Source organism: Notolepis coatsorum, assembly GCF_963971535.1.
Source record: "Notolepis coatsorum genome assembly, chromosome: 6".
NCBI lineage: Eukaryota > Metazoa > Chordata > Actinopteri > Aulopiformes > Paralepididae > Notolepis > Notolepis coatsorum.
Genome location: NC_140170.1, coordinates 7309173 through 7329807, shown reverse-complemented (window position 1 = coordinate 7329807; position 20635 = coordinate 7309173). Strand labels below are relative to the sequence as shown.

The following is a 20635-nucleotide window of genomic DNA, read 5'->3' as shown; positions in this document are numbered from 1 at the left end:
ACGAAGGAAAAAATTTGGCCGGTTTTGGCCGGTTTGTGGGCGAAAATGGGTGGATTTTGTAACTATTTTTTTTTAACTTTATTTCGGTTTTATGGTTAGGTTAGGGTTATGTTATTTAATTATTTTGGGGAGCCAGCCCCCCAAACTCCTGAAATGCATAGAAATCTATGAAATAAATAAAACAATCTGACATTTATATTAATTAAAAAGAGCTAGCCACCCAAACCCCTAAAATACATAGAAATCTATGCATTTTGGAACAGTTACTATATATATAGTCAATAAAGCATTTAGACATACTTAAAGTTTAAAGTGCTTTACTTGCATTGAACATTGCATTGAACATTGAACATTGAGGAGACATCATTAGAAAGCACAATGTATGTTTCCATAGTTACGCAGATGACACACAATTGTACATCTCCGCTGAACCAAATGATCACACAGCTATAAACTCCATTTCCGCCTGTCTCTTAGCAATAAACAAATGGATGACGAACAACTTCCTAAAATTAAATGAGGGCAAAACTGAAATCCTACTAGTCGGTCCTATAACAAAAAGAGAAATGTTACAGAGCAATATGGGGCAACTTACTCCTTGGATCAAACCCGAAGTTACAAGTAAGTGATCATCTACTACTGGTCTATTGAAGGTTCCAAGCCACAGTCTAAAGAAAATCAGGGATGCAGCCTTTGCTAACTATGCACCAAAGTTATGGAACACACTACCTATGGACATTAGGGAAGCTAGATCTCTTAATATTTTCAGAAATAAGCTAAAAACGTACCTCTTCACCATAGCCTTCTAATACACCCCGCTGTTGATTGTACTGTAGCACTATTTTACTCTGGCCATTCTATTGCATAATTTTACTATCTATTCTACTATTCTATTATTGCACTGTATTATTGGTGTGCAAACCAGTCAACTTACAAAAAAGAGCCTGTTGGAGGATTTCAACAAGATAAATGCAGTGCAAAATATTTCACTATAATATTTCAAAGCGAAGTAAAAAATATTATAATAATTATTTGATCATGTTAAATGATCATTTGATCATGTTAAAAAAGGGAAAATAAAAAACATTTGTTAAAAAAAAAAAAAAAAAAAAAAAAAAAAATTATTTATTTTTTCATCACTGGGGCACAGATGATCATCACTAGGGCACGTGCCCTAGTGATAGTGGTCTAAATACGCCTCTGGAGCCCTTCTGTACGTTTTGAGGGGTTGTTTCCTTATAGGTGAGTGACAGTGCTAACAGTGCTGACAGTGCTGGCTTGGAAAAACCCGCCCGCTCAGCATGTCAACAAAGCTCGGAACATTCCCGTCATTCATGGAGTTTAAAGGCATTGCACTTGACCTATGTACTGCATCATGTAATTGTTTTTAATCCATCATTGTAGTAATTGTAATTCATTGTAATTATTAACTGTTATGATATTTGTGTCCTTTGTTAACTCGTCATCACTGTAAATGAGGGAAACCTCAGTGCTTTCACGAGTATAAATAAAGGTTTGAAATGAAATGAAAATGTAAAATTGGAACGTATACATTTGCATAAATTCTTCTAATAAAAAAAGATAAACCATAAATAAATAAATAAATAAATAAATAAATAAATAAATAAATAAATAAATAAATAAATAAATAAATAAATAAATAAATAAATAAATAAATAAATAAATAAATAAATAAATAAATAAATAAATAAATAAATAAATAAATAAATAAATAAATAAATAAATAAATAAATAAATAAATAAATAAATAAATAAATAAATAAATAAATAAAAAAGTGTTCACTGTACCGTCAACCGTGACCCGGAAGGACTTTGTGGTGTCCCCGTAGACGGGAGACATCGTCACACAGTCGTACGCCCCCTGGTGTAAACCCCTGGCCACGCTGTCTGCTGTCAGCCGGGACACTGAGCCGTCATTGGTCACCGTGAAGCCGCCGGCCGATAGATCCAGGAGAGCTCCATCTTGTCGCCATGACACCGAGACAGGGGGGTTGGCACGGACGTCACACTCCAGTACAAGTCCCGCCTCCTCTTCGAACGTCACCTCCTGCATCCCAGAAGGCAGTGGGGCATCTGGCCAAGCGAGGATCACAAGTTGAATGTTAAAAGGGATATTACAGCCACTATATTATTAATATTAGTAATAATAGTTAGTTAGTTATTATTAATTAGTAATACATGTTAATAATAATAGCCTATCAAGCCTTACAGGTTCTGTACGACAAGTCAGCAGGAAGGGTACAACTTTATCAGCTGAGTAACAATGTTCATGGATGGATGAGGAGGATGGAGAGTACGAGTGTGATGAGGCGGAGTAAGAGACGGAGATAGAAGAGATAGACTTTGACAATTGTTTTAGTGATGATGATGATGATGATTAGTAGTTTAGGGCACAAAATACAAATAGAAAAAAAGACTTGAATGTTGTGTCAACAAAGAAGATATCCAGAACAGAGGACGTGTTTACCGTATTACATACATGTAGACCTATGTAAGAAATGGCATTGAAAGCAGCACTCTTGTACATAAGCATGCCAGAGATATATGTGACCACTTCAGAAATTGTATTACTATCTTTAACCCTCAAAACATGAGTCCACATCTTTTTTTGTTCAGTCATCTACAATGTGATGTGTCTTTATTGGTAAAATGCTTTATTCTTTGTAAAGGTGCCACTAATTTGCATACTAGTTTGCCACAAACAGGTGATCATTCTGGCAATAGTTTTATTATGATTTTGACCGTCAAAATATGGGTCTACTCTAGACAACCTACTTGTTCAGTTATTTGCAATATTGGCTGAAATAGTGACATTCGTTTTTTCACGATGGCGTCATTAATTTGCATATAAATGATACATGAGACATTTTTAACACAGCCTATCATTTTCTACACATTGTTTCCAATAGAAACACTGGTTGGTTAACAATATATTTCCAGGGGTGCATGATAGTATCCGCTTTCCTACTCAACTAATTGGTAAAAATTTGATTATTTTGTATTGATGGCACAGATTTGCATAGGCAAATTACATAGAAACATGTGATCACTCTAGGGATAGTGTTATTGTGATTTTTGACCCTCAAAACATGGGTCTAGACCAGGGCATGTGAGTGGCGCGGCGCGAGAGCGGCGCAGGGAGCGGAGCGGGGGATTTTGACGTGAGCGACGGAGTGGGTTTTAAAATGGGTCGGCGCGACTTCTGGAGCGAGAGTTCTCCTCCGCTCCAATCCGCTCCGGGCCGCTCACAGTGGTTTAACACTGATGTAATATACATGTAGTACAATGCCAAAGCAACAGGTGGCGATGTACAAACATGAAGGCCATTTTCAACCAATGAGAAGGGTGGACCGTCACTCACATCCTGCTAGACCAAAGTATATTCCGCCATTGTTGTTGTCGTTAGCTTACATGCTAACGTGAATGGCAGCGACCATAGCATTGTGGCTAGGCTAGCTACCATCGCTTAGTAGAGCTAGTTGAATGGATATTACGTTATTTAACATTGCAGAATGGGTACAATTACAATACGGCTCAATACAAACAATTGTTAAGGGGCCCAGGGGGTGTAGACTGTTGTAGTTTGGTCAAATCAAGCTAATTTACATCATGCTCCAAAAAAAAAAAAAAAATCTGCAGAGCGAGCTGTGGAGCGATGTGGAGCGGGGAGCGCTTGATTCGTAAATGAAGGTGAGCGGTGAGCGAGCGGAGAGCGACTTGGGGGCGGGGTCAACATTAGCGGAGCGGAACAAGCCGTCTAGTGCGAAGAGCGGATTTCTCGCCCGCGCCGATCCGCTCACATGCTCTGGTCTAGACACCTCATTTGTTCAGTTATCTGCAATATTAGCTGAGATATATGAAACTGATTTCTTTGCGATTTTTTGATAATCGCATCATTAATTTGCATATAAATGATAAATTTTTAACATAGCCTATAATCTTTCTAAAAAAAAAATCCATTCTAGAAAGTCTGGTTAGAAGTATATTTCCGGGGGGTGCATGATACCCCCCTCTATCTACTAGACTAAACTTGAGTGCTGCAGTGTTGAGTGCGTACAGTAGTCATATTAGTACAGTAGGTAGTAATACAGACAAGGACGATTATTTAGTGGAAGAGTGCACGATAGTAGAAGACGGTAAGAAGGTTTGTTTTCTTTTTTCTCTCCTTTTTTAATTTTTATTTCAGATAATGATTGAAGAAGTGTGTTTTTAGTCGTTGTTAGTCGTTTATACCCATCAGTACCTGTCAGTACATCCAAAATATATAGTTTAAATAGAAAATATTAGCATTTCGCTGCTGGCGGAACAAAACCTCGTAACTCCAAAAACCCAAGTTTTCAGCAGATGAAAAAAACGAACACAGATTTGAGGGCGAATAGAGTTACGAGGTTTAGACAGATCAGATGATTGGTTTAATGCTTTCCCATTGTGTAGACTTTGTAAAACCACACACACATGGAGGATGATCTACTGAGTTGATATAAAAAAAAATATAAAAATTTTTTAATTAAAATGGAGTTACGAGGTTTTGTTCCGCCAGCAGCGATTTGTTGGTCTCTAATGACTGTTAATGGAAGTCAATTGGGTTTCGACCCTTTTTTTTCCAGATAATTCTCTTTTACATTCTCTTTCACGCAGCTGTTTCACAACAGTCAGGAGGAGAGAGCACCGATTTTGAGGCCCTGTTTAGACGGAAACGCTAGCAGGTGAATCCGCAAAAAAAAAATTTCGGATGTGCCTTTCGTTTATACGGAAACGGCGTTTTTACGGGGTGAAACCGTAAAAAAGTGAGACCACCTTCCAGGGTGGAATTCCTAGAAACGATAAACCTTTGCGCTCTCATCTAAACTGTCAAACCGCATAAAACGATGACGAAAGGGTTGTCAAGGCTCTCGTCGCGCGTACTGCCTACATCACAGGCATGCGCCAGTAGCCTAGAAGCGTAAACAAAGCATGTCTGATTCTATCCATGGCGATCACCTGAAGGCTACATTGGCAGTACTTTTAAATACACAAGAATCTGTCCCGCGGCTATCGCAACTATTAATGACTGGAGCCACTGTCTGTGAGTGACTCTGCTTTGGTCCAATCACATTCCCCACCCACAGTCTGCGAATCAGAGGCAGAGTAGGGCGGGTCTTCACAGAACGTCATGTGACATATGCGCCAATCGTGTGACAGCGGGGCTCCGTCGTCTCGAGTCTTTACAGCCTCGTCTGCACGGAGAATTCCATCCCAAAACGCTAGTCTAAACGCAAAAATTAAAGGTGAGACCGCAAGACGACTTTTGCGGTTTCTGTTCAGACTCTCTCCGTCTAAACGTAGCCTGAGTGACGGCAGAGACACCAGGAGGAGCCTGTGGCGGGGGATTCAGACTGTCACAGACTACAAACCCTGCGACAGTGACACCACTCCGCTGAACCACCTGCATGACTTCTATGCTCGCTTTGAAGCCCTCAACAACACTCCTGCTCAGTGCCGTGTGTGTTTTGTTAAATCCAATCTGGTGACAGCTCGTAACACCCCAGAGTCTGTCACACTTTCTATAGTTAGATTTCAATAAATTCCCGTTTGTTACTTCTTAAATTGCGCCCCGTGTCTCCCTTTTTGGTTGCAAGCTCGTAACAGAACTATTTGTATGTTTGTCTCTTTAAACCAAGAGAAGGAAAGTATAATTTAAGAGGGTTATGTATTCTTAAAACATGTAAAAAGGTAAGAACTAATGTAAAAGCTAGATGTGTTTCAATTTTGGGAGTTAAATGGTGGAATAGCCTTAGTGACGGGTTGAAGTTGTGTACTTCTCAGGGGAGATTTTAAAAAAGCCTTAAAGGAAAACTCCAACATTTTGGGAAATTAGCTTATTTGCCATCTACCCTGGAGTTAGACAAGAAGATACATACCTTTTTCTAGATCTGTGCATGCAGTAGGAGTAGGAAGACACGCACCGTTAGCCTAGCTTAGCGTCAGCAGGGCCGCCTCAGGGGGTGTGCGAGCAGTGCGGTCGCACAGGGCCTCGCGGGAAGGGGGGCCTCGCACATTTTTTATTTATTTTTTTTTGCGCGGCCCCCCTTCCCGCGAGGCCCTTTTTCATCACAGACCTAAAATCTAGTTTTGCTTATATGCTTATATATTTCACATTAGACACGTTTGTAGAATGTGTCTGACTTGTTCCTGCCTCTGCGGCTCTGCAGACTGCAGTTTTCCGGTTTCTGCGGCTTTGCTGCTCTACAGATTTTAGGATAGTGTTTCCGGGCTCTTCTCCCGTCCGCCGTAATACACCAAATAGAAGAAGAAGAAGAAGAAGAAGAAGAAGAAGAAGACACACGAGGTAGAGGGATGATCTAATTCAGCGCTATTCAGAGGAGCCAGTGGATGTCTTTTCAAAAGCAGCATGGATCAGAAGAAATTACACCGTGGGCCAAGAAAGTCTCCTTCCAACTTTACCATTGGCATTGATACTGCGTTATGGTGAGTCAACCTATTATTATATTCCCGCCGTGGACCTATCTCTCTCTCTCTCTCTCTGGAGCCAAACTGGTCGACTAGCTGTAGCCTGTTGTAGTATGGAGTTAGTAGCTAACGGTGTGTGGCCTGGTGTCAGCGCCTGTATTGCTTTTCTCATGTTGTAGTTTCAGTGGTAGTGCGTTAGCTAATGGTTAGCGATAGCCGGGTTGAGCTAACTGGCTAACTGATAGCATCAAAGTAACGTGCGCAGCCGGTAGCTAACGTCGTAGCTAGCTGCCGGCTAGCTGCCGGCTGCGCACGTTACTTTGATGCTATCAGTTGAATGAATGAATGAATGAATGAAAACTTTATTAACAGATTGCAGAATGGGTACAGTGCAGTACAGCTCAATACATACAATTGTTAAGGGGATGCAGACCAGAGAAAGACTTTCGTCTTGTTTCCACCAGGGTCCCCCATTTCCAATTCATCGTAACATATATGACATACATGACATACAGATAGACAGTACTGCTACATCTATACATTTATGACATACCAGATTTGCAATTACAGTACTGTATTTGTGATACAAAAAGAGTCCAGAAAGAAAAGAGTATATACATTAGGCATAGAAACTGTACATTGGATTGGGTAGGTGGGGGTGGGACTGTACATTGGAGGTGGTTGGGGGGGGGGGGGGGGGGGGGGGGGTAGGAGTGGGGGGGGGGGGGGTGTTGGCGGGGGTTGTGTTCGGACATTTACAGGGGCCAGTTTCGAGTTGCAGTCTCCCTTAGGTGTTTTTTGAGAGTGTTTTTGAAAGTGGGTAGTGATTCACATTCCTTTACAGCTTTGGGTAGGGCGTTCCACATTGATGTGGCATAATTGCGAAACGTGTTTAGTCCCTTGTTTGAGCCGAATCTGGGTTTAACATGATTTGTGGAGCTCCCTCTGGTGTTGTGATCGTGGTATTCACTGACCTTTGGGAAGTATTTAGTCATGTACATGGGTACCTTGGTCGTGTAGTGTATCTTGTAGACCAGGCCCATTGCAAGTTGCTGTACTCTGTCGTCTACTCTAAGCCATCCTAGGTTGTCAAAGTGGGCAGGGGTGAGGTGGGTTCTAGGAGTAAGGTCAAGCAGTAGTCTGACCAGTTTGTTTTGAGATGTTTGTAATTTTGTTTTTAGCGCCTTTGAGGTGCTTTGGTACCATGAGGTGCAAGCATAGTCGTAGTACCCTTGAATGAGTGCTCCTGCTAGAGTCTTCAGGGTATTCTTGTTTACCAGTGAGGAGATCCGGTACAAGAAACGAGTTCGTTGGTTGACTTTTTTTATTACATTGGATGCCATTTTGTCACAGGAAAGATTTGCCTCTAGGATGGAACCCAGGTAGGTAATATCTTCTTTCCTTGTGACAATATTGTCACCCACTGTAACTGAGAAGCCGTCGGTCTTGCTGAGTTTGTTATTTGAACCGAAGAGAATGGACTCTGTTTTGCCCATGTGTAATGATAGTTTGTTATCAGCGAGCCATATGCAGATTTTGCTTAGTTCTGAGCTGAGGGTTTTTTCAACCTGTAATTTGTTCTTGTCAGAGACCAGCAGGGCTGAGTCGTCCGCAAACAGGAACAAGTTGCAGTCACAAGCTGACGACATGTCATTTGCATAAATTAGGAACAGTAGCGGACCTAGTATGCTTCCTTGTGGAACACCACAGTTTACTGTGAGGGGGGGGGGATAGGGTACCGTTTACCTCCACCATCTGCTCTCTCCCCTCCAGGTAGGATTGCATCCAGCTCACTGATAGACTATCAAAACCAATTGCTTTTAGCTTGTCAATCAGAATGGTGTGATTGACAGTGTCGAAGGCCTTTTGTAGGTCCAGCATGACCATGCCGCAGTATTTGCCCGCGTCCACCTCTTGTTTGATGTGGTCGTTTAAATAGAGAAGGCATGTGTCAGTGGAGTGGGATGTTCTGAAGCCAGATTGGAATTCGTAGATTAGATTTTTTTCCGCAAGGTATTTTTCGACCTGTTCGTATACAATTTTTTCCATGACTTTCGAGATGGAGGTAAGGATAGAAACAGGGCGGTAGTTGCCTGGGTCTAATTTACTGCCTTTTTTGTGCAGAGGGGTCACTCTCGCTATTTTGAAGTCCTTGGGGACGTGTCCCTGTTTTATAGAGAGGTTTATTATGTGTGTGATGACTGGGGTGATGGCGGCTGCTGAGTCTCTGAGGAATTTGGAGGGGATGTTGTCATGGCCAGTGGCCTTGTTAGGTTGGAGGGCGCTCAGTTTTTTGAGTACCTCATCTGTTGTTACCATTTCCAGTTTGAAGTCGTCTTTGTGGACCCCTAGGTTTTTGTAGTAAGCTACTATGTGTTCTACCCCATAATGCCCTGAGTGGGAGGGTAGTTTGTTTACCAGTGTTGTGGCTATGTTTGTGAAGAAACTATTTAAGTAATTGGCTACATCCAGCTTTTCTGTGATGAGCGTGTTGTCCGTCTTTATGTTTATGTTTGAGAATCTGGTTTTAAGTTTTTTACTGCAGCCTAGTTGGTTATTGAGTAATTTCCAAAGTTCACGCGGTTTGTTTTTGTTTTCCTCGGTTTTGTCATTGATGAATTTTTTCTTTGCTGTTTTGATCATGGAGTTTACATCATTTCTTAGTCTGTTTCTTTGCAGTTTGAGTTCAGTCACGTGGGCTTGGAGTTCACTGCTCGTGCTTATGTTAAGCTTTGACTGACTTTTACGAAACTCAGAGCATTTTTTGTCTCTGGTTTTCATAGCGGTCAGTATTTCAGCGTGCATCCACGGCTCAGCGCGATTTTTTACCCTGGTGGTTCTTAGGGGGGCCATGTTGTTTAGTATCGTTGAAAATTTGGTTTTGAAGCCAAGCCATGTTTCTTCAACCAGTGTACCATTGAGCTCATCTGACCAGTCCAGACCTTCCAGTTCAAGGTTAAAGGCCTCGCTAGAGTAGGTTTTTAGGTCTCTAGATGTGACTGTTTTGTGACAGCCAGCCTTTTGTTTTAGCTTTTTGCGGGTACAGAATATCATATAATGATCACTTAACCCGCATGCTATAACCCCTTTATTGGCGATCTTGGACTTGTCAGAGGTCAGGATGAGGTCAATGGTAGTCTGAGTTGACTCACACACACGTGTGGGTTGTGTGATTAGTTGGCTGAGGCCGTGCAGATCACAAAACCTATTGTAGGATTTGAAGACGGGTGCATCTTTTTGTTGCATATCCGTGTTCCAATCCCCAATAAGAATAATTTCTGTATCCTCAACTCCAGCTAAGCACTCATCCAACACGTCATAAAAGCCATTTTGGTCTGGCGGTCTGTAAATTGTGCCGACTAGAACAGATTTAGCCCTTTCAAATAGAATTTCTACAAAAACAGTTTCAATAGCCTCATGATCTAGGTCTGTACGGTTAATACATTTGGTGTCTTGATGGATGTACATACAGACACCTCCTCCATGCCTGTTCCTGTCATTGCGGACTAAAGAATAGTTCTCTAATTCAATTTCCGGGTCTGTTACTGATGGGTCCAGTTTGGTTTCTGAGAAACATAGTATGTTTACCTTTCCGCTACTGAAATGATTTCTTATTTCTGCCAGTTTGTGCCTGAGGCTATTTACATTAAGATGAAAGATATGTAGTCCGTTTTTATCTGCTGTGTTAGCCTAGGCTAGAGTTAGCTGTTAGCTTGTGCTACGAGTCGACCATTGACATTAGCCGTGAGAATAGCAGGGGGTTCTGGCTTATTTTGTCCCGCCAGCGAGAGGCCTTTCGTCAATGTGGAGACCTGTGTTGCGGCCTTTCGCCCTGCGTTCCTTGGTGCAGGTAAGATTAATGAAAATGTCATGACATTACCCCACTCTTCCTTCCTTCCCCTCCCGAATGTTTTGTTAATAACAATGTTTTTTTCCAGGCAATATATGCTACTTCACAACATTTGGAGATACGACATGTGCTGTGTGTGAATGTCTTGGTCGTTTGTGTAGCTTGGGTAGCGTTGGGCCATTGGCCAAAGCTGTGTGTGGCCTGGTGTCACAGTACCTGGCTAGCCTATTTAGCTGATGTCGGCCATTGGCTCCTTGCTGCTTTGGTTTCTCTGGTATAGACCCTCTTCTCTTTGGATTTAAGTGTTGATCTTTGTCCTTTTGGATCTCTCATACATGCTCTCTCTCTAACACACACACACATGCTCTCTCTCTCTCTCTCTCTCTCTCTCTCATACATGCTCTCTCTCTAACACACATGCTCTCTCTCTCTCTCTCTTTCTAACACACACAGTCTGCCTATGGCGGCCTTTCTCGATGGCTAGGCTGTGCTCGCTGAGTCTGTATAGTCAAGGATCTTCAGTCACAGTGCTCAGGTATTCTGCCACTGTGTACTCTCTGTTTAGGGCCAAATAGCATTTCAATTTCTTTCCAATGTGTCTCTCTCTCTCTCTCTCTCTCTCTCTCTCTCTTGGATTTAAGTGTTGATCTTTGTCCTTTTGGATCTCTCATACATGCTCTCTCTCTAACACACACACACATGACAAACACACATGTTCTCTCTCTCTCTCTCTCTTTCTAACACACACAGTCTGCCTATGGCGGCCTTTCTCGATGGCTAGGCTGTGCTCGCTGAGTCTGTATAGTCAAGGATCTTCAGTCACAGTGCTCAGGTATTCTGCCACTGTGTACTCTCTGTTTAGGGCCAAATAGCATTTCAATTTCTTTCCAATGTGTCTCTCTCTCTCTCTCTCTCTCTCTCTCTCTCTCTGTACACTGTATATTGACTGTAGAACAGGAGCTCTCTCTTGCTCTCTCTTTTGCTATATGTTGACTGTATCATGCCCCGCCTCGGGCAGCGCTATTATTTAAGAATATGTTGACTGTATAAAAAAAAATATATATATGTATATATATATATATATATATAATTTTTTTTTCTTTTTTTTTTAACCTTTGGGGGGGGGGGGGGGGGGCTCGCGTTAAATCTCGCACAGGGCCTCGCATCTCTCCCAGGCCGCCCTGAGCGTCAGTCACTGGAAGTAGGTTCCTCCATTAGCCTAGTTCCCAACGTCTTCTTACTCAGACTGCATGCACAGAGAAGAAAAAGGTATGCATCCTCTTGTCTAACTCCTGGGTTCCCAAAATGTTGGAGTGTTAAGATACATACCTTTTTCTTCTCTGTGCATGCAGTAGGAGTAGGAAGACGCGTACCGTTAGCCTAGCTTAGCGTCAGTCACTGGAAGTAGGTTCCTCCATTAGCCTAGTTCCCAACGTCTTCCTACTCCTACTGCATGCACAGAGAAGAAAAATGTATCTTCTTGTCTAACTCCAGGGTAGATGGCAAATGAGCTAATTTCCCAAAATGTTGGAGTTTTCCTTTAAAGGATAAAATAATTCATAATAATTAATAACACAGTTGAGTAAAACATCAAACATTTGTTTAAAAAAAGAGAGAAATTATATCTTGTAGCATATAAACATTTTCTTATATTAAAATATATTTCGTTTTTTAAGAATTTGTAAAGGATAGGCAAAAATAAGCACGTGCTTCAGCCTATTCCTTTTTTTCTGTCGTTGATTTTGAATTTTGTGTGTGAGCTTGCTTTGAATATGTACATTTGTGATTTTTTTCCCCCTTTTCTTTCTGTAAAGGCCTCTACATGCTACAGCAACTTCAACACAACATCAGCGCGATTTCAACGCGGTTGTTTGCGAGGGTCTTGTAGACTGTGTTGTGAGGATGTTGCGTACCTTTCACCCAAATCTAATCTAAACCGTTGCGTTGATATTGCGTAGCAGTGATTGGTTGGTTAGCTAATGGGGGCGGGGCTGTCAAAGAATAATATTGGTCCCGCAGAGAATACCAATCCTCCATTGTTGTAACCAGCCAGCGTTGATGCTAAATAATTAGTGTCACATAGCTGGCCTTTTTCTGAAAACCCAAGCGCATATTGTTCCATAGCATACGCCTTCATACATTTACATTTACATTTAGTCATTTAGCTGACGCTTTTATCCAAAGCGACTTACATGTTCTGTACGACAAGCCATCAGGAAGGGCACAACTCTATCAGCTGAGCAACAATGTTCATCAAAGTGTTGAGTGCTACAGTGTAGGTTAGTTTATTAGGACAAGTGCATGACAGTAAGGTTAGTTATTTTAATTTTTTTTAGATAATGGTTGAAGAAGTGCGTCTTTAGTCGACGGCGAAAGATTGGACGTGTTTCGGCTGTCCTAACTGGGGTGGGTAGTTCATTCCACCATTGTGGGGCAAGGACTGAGAATAGGCGACTTCTCTTTGATGACCCTCCCGGAGCTTGGATAGGAGTAGGTCTGAGGCGGCCAGAAGATGCAGAGCGTAGGGGTCTTGAGGGTGTGTAGTTAGAGACCATTGACCGGAGGTAGGCGGGAGCGGTTCCCTTTCCCGCACGGTATGCTAGGTCGAGGGCCTTGAAGCGGATTCGTGCAGCAATGGGGAGCCAGTGCAGGTCCCTAAGAAGTGGGGTGACATGGGCCGACTTCGGTAGGTTTGAGATCAGGCGGGCCGCTGCGTTCTGAATGAGTTGAAGAGGCTTAGTGGCAGAGGCCGGGAGGCCAGCGAGCAGTGCGTTGCAGTAGTCGAGGCGGGAGATGACTGTTGATTGGACGAGGAGTTGGGTGGCTTCTTTTGTCAGGAAGGGGCGGATCCTTCTGAAGTTGCTCAGGAGGAATCGGCAGGTTCTGGTTGTCGCTGCGATGTGAGCAGAGAAGTTCAACTGGTCGTCGAGGACAACACCAAGGTTCTTGGCGGTCGGGGACGCGGTCACAGCTGCATTCTCGACTGTGATGGAAAGGTCGGTCAGGGCGGAGGATTTGGCCGGCAGGTGGAGCAATTCTGTTTTGCTTAGGTTCAGTTTGAGGTCGTTGGTCGTCATCCAGGCGGAGATGTCGGACAGACAGGCCTTCAGTTGATCATGACAAATCCTCTCTTACCTTGACGATTAAAAAGCCTCCATAATTTAGTAAATAAAGCTGTAGCCAGCCAGCTAGCATTGGTGCTATTCAAAATGCTATCCACATTAGCTACATAGCTAACCAACTAAATACAATGGTATCCTGAGGTAACGTTAAATACAACGTTTTTGCTAGTCGAAATGACTGGACACACACAGGGACAAGTTAAACATCAATCAATTAATTTATTCCAACAGGTAGTACTTTGAGCTGCATGTGAGCCGAGGTCTTTCTCTCCTCTCCGTTGGAGACTAATGTTACGTTAGCTCGAAAAGCACAGAAACGGGCAACAGAAGTTAAGCTGCTAGCAACAAACAGACACTATAACAATTCCGGTCAGGGGATTTCAAAATAAAAGAGCGACGTCTAAAAGCACCGGAAATAAGTTTATTTTGTACATTATCTAACGTTAACACGAACCTAAACTAACTTTAGTTAAACTAACTTTGCGCGTCGATGTTGCAGAAGCATAAAGGCAGAATGTCTGCAACACCGTTGCTTTGTCGATGTTGTGTTGCAGTTGCTTTGAAGTTTCTGTAGCATGCAGAGGCCTTAGGTCCACACGGCGGGTGTGTTTCCATTCATTCATAAACGTCCTTCATTACACTCACAGGTGACGTTCAGGGTGACGGAGGAGTTGACCCCGGCATCTCCCTTCAGCTGGCAGGTGAAGGTGGCCTCGTCGTCCCGCCGCGTGACGGGAGACACACACAGCCTGCTGCTGCCCACCCTGTTGCCCTCCTGGAGTCGCACCAACAAGCCGTCCCTCAGCCAGACCAGCTCGTCGTCCTCCTCGGCCCCCCCGGCCCCCCCGGCCCCCGGCACGCCCCCCGCGGACAGACAGGTCAGGGACACGGTGCCGTCCAGCTCCGTCCAGAGGAGCCCCCCGGCGCTCGCCGCCGGAGCGGACTGGATCTCTAGGCCTTGAGAGAGAGAGAGAGAGAGAGAGAGAGAGAGAGAGAGAGAGAGAGAGAGAGAGAGAGAGAGAGAGAGAGAGAGAGAGAGAGAGAGATATGGGGGAAATAAACCTTTATTTAAACTCGAAAGGCAACTGAGGTTCTTTGTTTACAGTCACGGCGAGTGTACATACAGAAATAGACATCAAATAATAACAAAGAGACAACAAGACGAGGCAAAGATCAAGGATAACAAATTCATTAAAACACGTACAACTTGATTGACGACGGCTGGAGATCAAGGTTTTAAACTCTGCAACAGAGGGGAGGATCTCAAGCTTTAAGGACATTAAGAGTTAATTCCATGAGCTAGAGGGGCATCAGAGCAAAATGCAGATTTTACCCTGTTCAGAGCAAACTCAGGGGACATTAAGGACCAGCCAGTCACTAGAACGGGTTCCATAGGTTATAATAAAATAATGATGTAGCATAAGGAGGTAGCTTATCAATAATGATGTAGTATAAGGAGGTAGCTTACCAATAATGATGTAGTATAAGGAGGTAGCTTACCAATAATGATGTAGTATAAGGAGGTAGCTTACCAATAATAATGTAGTATAAGGAGGTAGCTTACCAATAATGATGTAGTATAAGGAGGTAGCTTACCAATAATGCTGTAGTATAAGGAGGTAGCTTATCAATAATGATGTAGTATAAGGAGGTAGTTTACCAATAATGATGTAGTATAAGGAGGTAGCTTACCAATAATGCTGTAGTATAAGGAGGTAGCTTATCAATAATGATGTAGTATAAGGAGGTAGTTTACCAATAATGATGTAGTATAAGGAGGTAGCTTACCAATAATGATGTAGTATAAGGAGGTAGCTTACCAATAATGATGTAGTATATGGAGGTAGCTTACCAATAATGATGTAGTATAAGGAGGTAGCTTATCAATAATGATGTAGTATAAGGAGGTAGCTTACCAATAATGATGTAGTATATGGAGGTAGCTTACCAATAATGATGTAGTATAAGGAGGTAGCTTATCAATAATGATGTAGTATAAGGAGGTAGCTTACCAATAATGATGTAGTATAAGGAGGTAGCTTACCAATAATTATGTAGTATAAGGAGGTAGCTTACCAATAATGATGTAGTATAAGGAGGCAGCTTACCAATAATGATGTAGTATAAGGAGGTATCTTACCAATAATGATGTAGTATAAGGAGGCAGCTTACCAATAATGATGTAGTATAAGGAGGCAGCTTACCAATAATGATGTAGTATAAGGAGGTAGCTTACCAATAATGATGTAGTATAAGCAGGTAGCTTACCAATAATGATGTAGTATAAGGAGGCAGCTTACCAATAATGATGTAGTATAAGGAGGTAGCTTACCTATAATGATGTAGTATAAGGAGGTAGCTTATCAATAATGATGTAGTATAAGGAGGTAGCTTATCAATAATGATGTAGTATAAGGAGGTAGCTTACCAATAATGATGTAGTATAAGGAGGTAGCTTACCAATAATTATGTAGTATAAGGAGGTAGCTTACCAATAATGATGTAGTATAAGGAGGTAGCTTACCAATAATGATGTAGTATGAGGAGGTAGCTTACCAATAATGATGTAGTATAAGGAGGTAGCTTACCAATAATGATGTAGTATAAGGAGGTAGCTTACCAATAATGATGTAGTATAAGGAGGTAGCTTACCAATAATGATGTAGTATAAGGAGGTAGCTTATCAATAATGATGTAGTATAAGGAGGTAGCTTATCAATAATGATGTAGTATAAGGAGGTAGCTTACCAATAATGATGTAGTATAAGGAGGTAGCTTACCAATAATGATGTAGTATAAGGAGATAGCTTACTAATAATGATGTAGTATAAGGAGATAGCTTACCAATAATGATGTAGTATAAGGAGGTAGCTTACCCATAATGATGTAGTATAAGGAGGTAGCTTACCAATAATGATGTAGTATAAGGAGGTAGCTTACCAATAATGATGTAGTATATGGAGGTAGCTTACCAATAATGATGTAGTATAAGGAGGTAGCTTATCAATAATGATGTAGTATAAGGAGGTAGCTTACCAATAATGATGTAGTATAAGGGGGTAGCTTACCAATAATGATGTAGTATCAGGAGGTAGCTTACCAATAATGATGTAGTATAAGGAGGCAGCTTACCAATAATGATGTAGTATAAGGAGGTAGCTTACCAATAATGATGTAGTATAAGGAGGTAGCTTACCAATAATGATGTAGTATAAGGAGGTAACTTATCAATAATGATGTAGTATAAGGAGGCAGCTTACCAATAATGATGTATTATAAGGAGGTAGCTTACCAATAATGATGTAGTATAAGGAGGCAGCTTACCAATAATGATGTAGTATAAGGAGGTAGCTTACCAATAATGATGTAGTATAAGGAGGTAGCTTACCAATAATGCTGTAGTATAAGGAGGTAGCTTATCAATAATGATGTAGTATAAGGAGGTAGCTTATCAATAATTATGTAGTATAAGGAGGTAGCTTACCAATAATGATGTAGTATAAGGAGGTATCTTACCAATAATGATGTAGTATATGGAGGTAGCTTACCAATAATGATGTAGTATAAGGAGGTAGCTTATCAATAATGATGTAGTATAAGGAGGTAGCTTACCAATAATGATGTAGTATAAGGAGGTAGCTTACCAATAATGATGTAGTATAAGGAGGTAGCTTATCAATAATGATGTAGTATAAGGAGGTAGCTTATCAATAATGATGTAGTATAAGGAGGTAACCTACCAATAATGATGTAGTATAAGGAGGTAGCTTACCAATAATGATGTAGTATAAGGAGGTAACCTACCAATAATGATGTAGTATAAGGAGGTAGCTTACCAATAATGATGTAGTATAAGGAGGTAACTTACCAATAAGGGCCTTAAAGATGAACAAATACCAGTGTTTGTTGCGCCTCTCCATCAGATTGACCTCACATTTCAGTCAAGTCAAGTCAAGTCAAGAGTTTTAATTGTCACGGCATACAGGTATACAATGAAATGCGGCTGGTCTTGCCCGCGACGATGTGCAATACAGTGGTACAACATATAATAGAATCCAATAAAAATACAGTGGTACAACATATTAATAGAATCCAATAACAACAACAGTGCATATAAACAGGTACATGGTGTGCCATCTCGGTATCTGTACATAGTATTTACAGAGCATATAGGACATGCTAGGTAGCTTTAGTAGTGCAATACACTGTTCCTGATGTTATACTAATTTAAAGTGGCCTTTCCTCTGGCCATAAGTGTGCGTGTGTGCGGCATGAGTGTTAAAGTGGCTGCTAGTGTGTGAGCGTGCTCAGCGTCCGCCTGGGGTCTTTCACTCAGAAAGTCCAGTACCCAGGCGCTCAGGGCGGAGCTCAGACCTAGCTCGATCAGCTTGTCCACCAGTCTGGTGGGGACTATGGTGTTGAACGCTGAGCTGTAGTCAATGAACAACAGTCTCACATAGCCCCCCTTCTGACGGTCAAGGTGGGAGAGAGTGCTGTGCAGTACCTGGGAGACCGCGTCGTCAGTGGACCTGTTTGTCCTGTATGCAAATTGCATAGGGTCCATATCACTGGGGAGAGAGGCACAAATGTGGTCCTTGACCAGCCTCTCGAAACATTTCATGACCACAGAGGTGAGTGCCACCGGTCTGTAGTCATTTGGACATGTTGGGGAAGGTTTCTTCGGTACAGGGATGATGGTAGACATCTTGAAGCAGGCAGGGACTACTGACTCCGCCAGGGATTGATTAAATATGGCGGTGAACACCGGGGCAAGCTGGTTTGCACAGGACTTAAGTATGCGTCCTGTTATACCATCTGGGCCCGCAGCCTTCCTGGTGTTCACCTGCATAAATGCTCTTCTCACACTGTGTTCCGACAACGAGAGAGCGCCCCGCCCCCCCGCGGGCGAGGTGAGGTAGGTGAGGTAGACTAGAGCGAGCCTTCACCTGACACCTTCACCTGACAGTAACACTCTGGACATGTTAAAACTGTCCAGAGTGACCTCTGCAAGAAGTTCCTTTTCTCATAGTTTACCATCCAGAGAGGTTAGATTCCCACTCCTCACGGGCAGCGTATCGACGTGACCTTGAGCAAGACCCCTAATTGCTCCCGATGAGCAGGTCGGCACCTTGCACAGAATGTGTGAGTGAATTGGTAGAATGTGAGGAACAAATGGTAAAGCGCTTTGGATAAAAGAGATATATAAATGCACCATTTACCATTTATGTGGATGGAACAGTAGAGCAGCACTTGGAGCAGAGAGGATTTCAACATCTTTGAGCTAGAAGTCCTTCAGTCGACCTGAAGAGAGAGAGAGAGAGGAAAAACATGGCTGGTGATTAGGGATGTCCGATATTATCGGCCTACCGATATTGGCATTAAAATGTAATATCGGAGATGATCGGTATCGGTTTTTTACATTTATTTAACCGTTATTTACCCAGGCAAGCAAGTAAGAACAAATTCTTATTTTATTTATTGTCAAAAGTATGCATAATGTTGTGTTAATTCCACGACAAGAGATATGTAATGTTAATTACCTGAAATTATTCAGTTTTTGGGGGGGGGGGGGGGGGGGGGGGGACCCAGCATATATATCGGTATCAGTTGATATCGGTATCGGAAATTAAGAGTTGGACAATATCGGTATATCGGATATCGGTAAAAAAGCCAATATCGAACATCCCTACTGGTCATTATTATTTTCTTTTTCTTTTCCCCCCCAAGCCTAGAATCCAAACTCGAGTTCTAAACATGTTTTCATTGATATCTTGTTTTTGTGTGTAGGCCTATGTGTGTGTGTGTGTGTGATCAATCCATCACTCTCCTCTACCTGACAAGACTAACAAGAGCGTGGAAAGCTTTCAGTCAGGCCTGTAATCCTGCCATGCAGTCTACAGACTGCTATGTCACAAGCACCGGACCAAATAATGACTACTGACATGGAATAATTTGACCAGATCTCAGGCGGAAAAGAGAGTCTTTAATTAAGTATAAAGTTTACTGACAGAATGACATTTTGAGGCGGTCAGGGTGGCGTAGCGGAGATTGCGCTCGTCACCAACGCAGGAGATGCTGGGTTTTGAGCCCAGCTCTCGGCGTTGCTACCATACTAATACAATTGGCAGTATTAGGGGGTGGGAAGCTGGTGGGTGGGAATCTGGCGTTGTGGACAGCGATGCCTACAGGTCAGGTCTCCACTTGGTGGAGATAGCGTGCCCTCCCACGCGTTACACTTCACCAATGAGAGTCCTCGCTGCCAAGTGAAAAGAAGTCACTGGCAGTCGCCGCACGTATCGTAGGAGAACATGCGTACAACAACCACGTAGGGGAGGGGGGGAATTGGCACAACGACTAAATTGGGACAGGGAGAAAAAAAATTAAAAATGTAATTACATTTTGCAACATGGAGACCTATAGGTTACAGCAATGGTCCTATAGTCTAGATCGCTGTAGAATGACATGAGAGAGAGAGAGAGAGAGAGAGAGAGAGAGAGAGAGAGAGAGAGAGAGAGAGAGAGAGAGAGAGAGAGAGAGAGAGAGAGAGAGAGAGAGAGAGAGAGGAGAGAGAGAGAGAGAGAGAGAGAGAGAGAGAGAGAGAGAGAGAGAGAGAGAGAGAGAGAGAGAGAGAGAGAGAGAGAGAGAGCATCAGTTAAAAGGCTGGCTGACAGGTGCAGGTGGGTGTAACCAACACTGCGATAGAGTCCAGAGTAGTGGACTGTTGACATGCAGTACCTCCCCTTACCCAGATGGGGGAGACATTTGCAGGATTTGCCCTGTACTGTCGGCATCTCTCTGAGTGTGTCCTTCTATTATCAAAATGCATTTATTTGGATTTTCTTTTTCAATTCTAGAACTGAAAGTATGAAAATGAAAAGGGAACTAAATAATAACAAAGAAATGTAGTTTACATAACGTAGTGTTCACCTAACATCTCCATCTTGTGTTCCTCAAATGCGGTTTGGCTTTTGATCAATGCTTTCTTTTAACCCTTTCACTGCCACACTACCAAAGGGTTAACCCGTTCACTGCGACAATACAGAAGGTTCATCATTTCACTGCCACGCGACAAAGGGTTAACCCTTTCACAACCACACTACAGAAGGTTAACCCGTTCACTACCACACTACAGGCGGTTAACCGGCTGTAGTGTGGTAGTGAAAGGGTTAACCTTCTGTAGTGTGGTAGTGAA

The 20635-nt window shown here is 42.4% G+C and overlaps 1 protein-coding gene across 1 annotated transcript in view; it reads right to left on the bottom strand.

Annotated features, from left to right (window-relative positions):
• Nucleotides 1-20383, bottom strand: part of tmigd1 (transmembrane and immunoglobulin domain containing 1) — a gene marked incomplete at both ends in the record, with an annotated part of 31421 nt that extends 11038 nt beyond the window's left edge. The window contains 3 exons of the mRNA XM_084317123.1: nucleotides 1810-2094; nucleotides 14089-14400; nucleotides 20371-20383. Of these exons, the coding sequence (XP_084173249.1) occupies nucleotides 1810-2094; nucleotides 14089-14400; nucleotides 20371-20383 (610 nt within the window). The remainder of the gene's footprint in view (nucleotides 1-1809; nucleotides 2095-14088; nucleotides 14401-20370) is intronic.
• Between the last annotated feature and the right edge of the window lie 252 nt (nucleotides 20384-20635).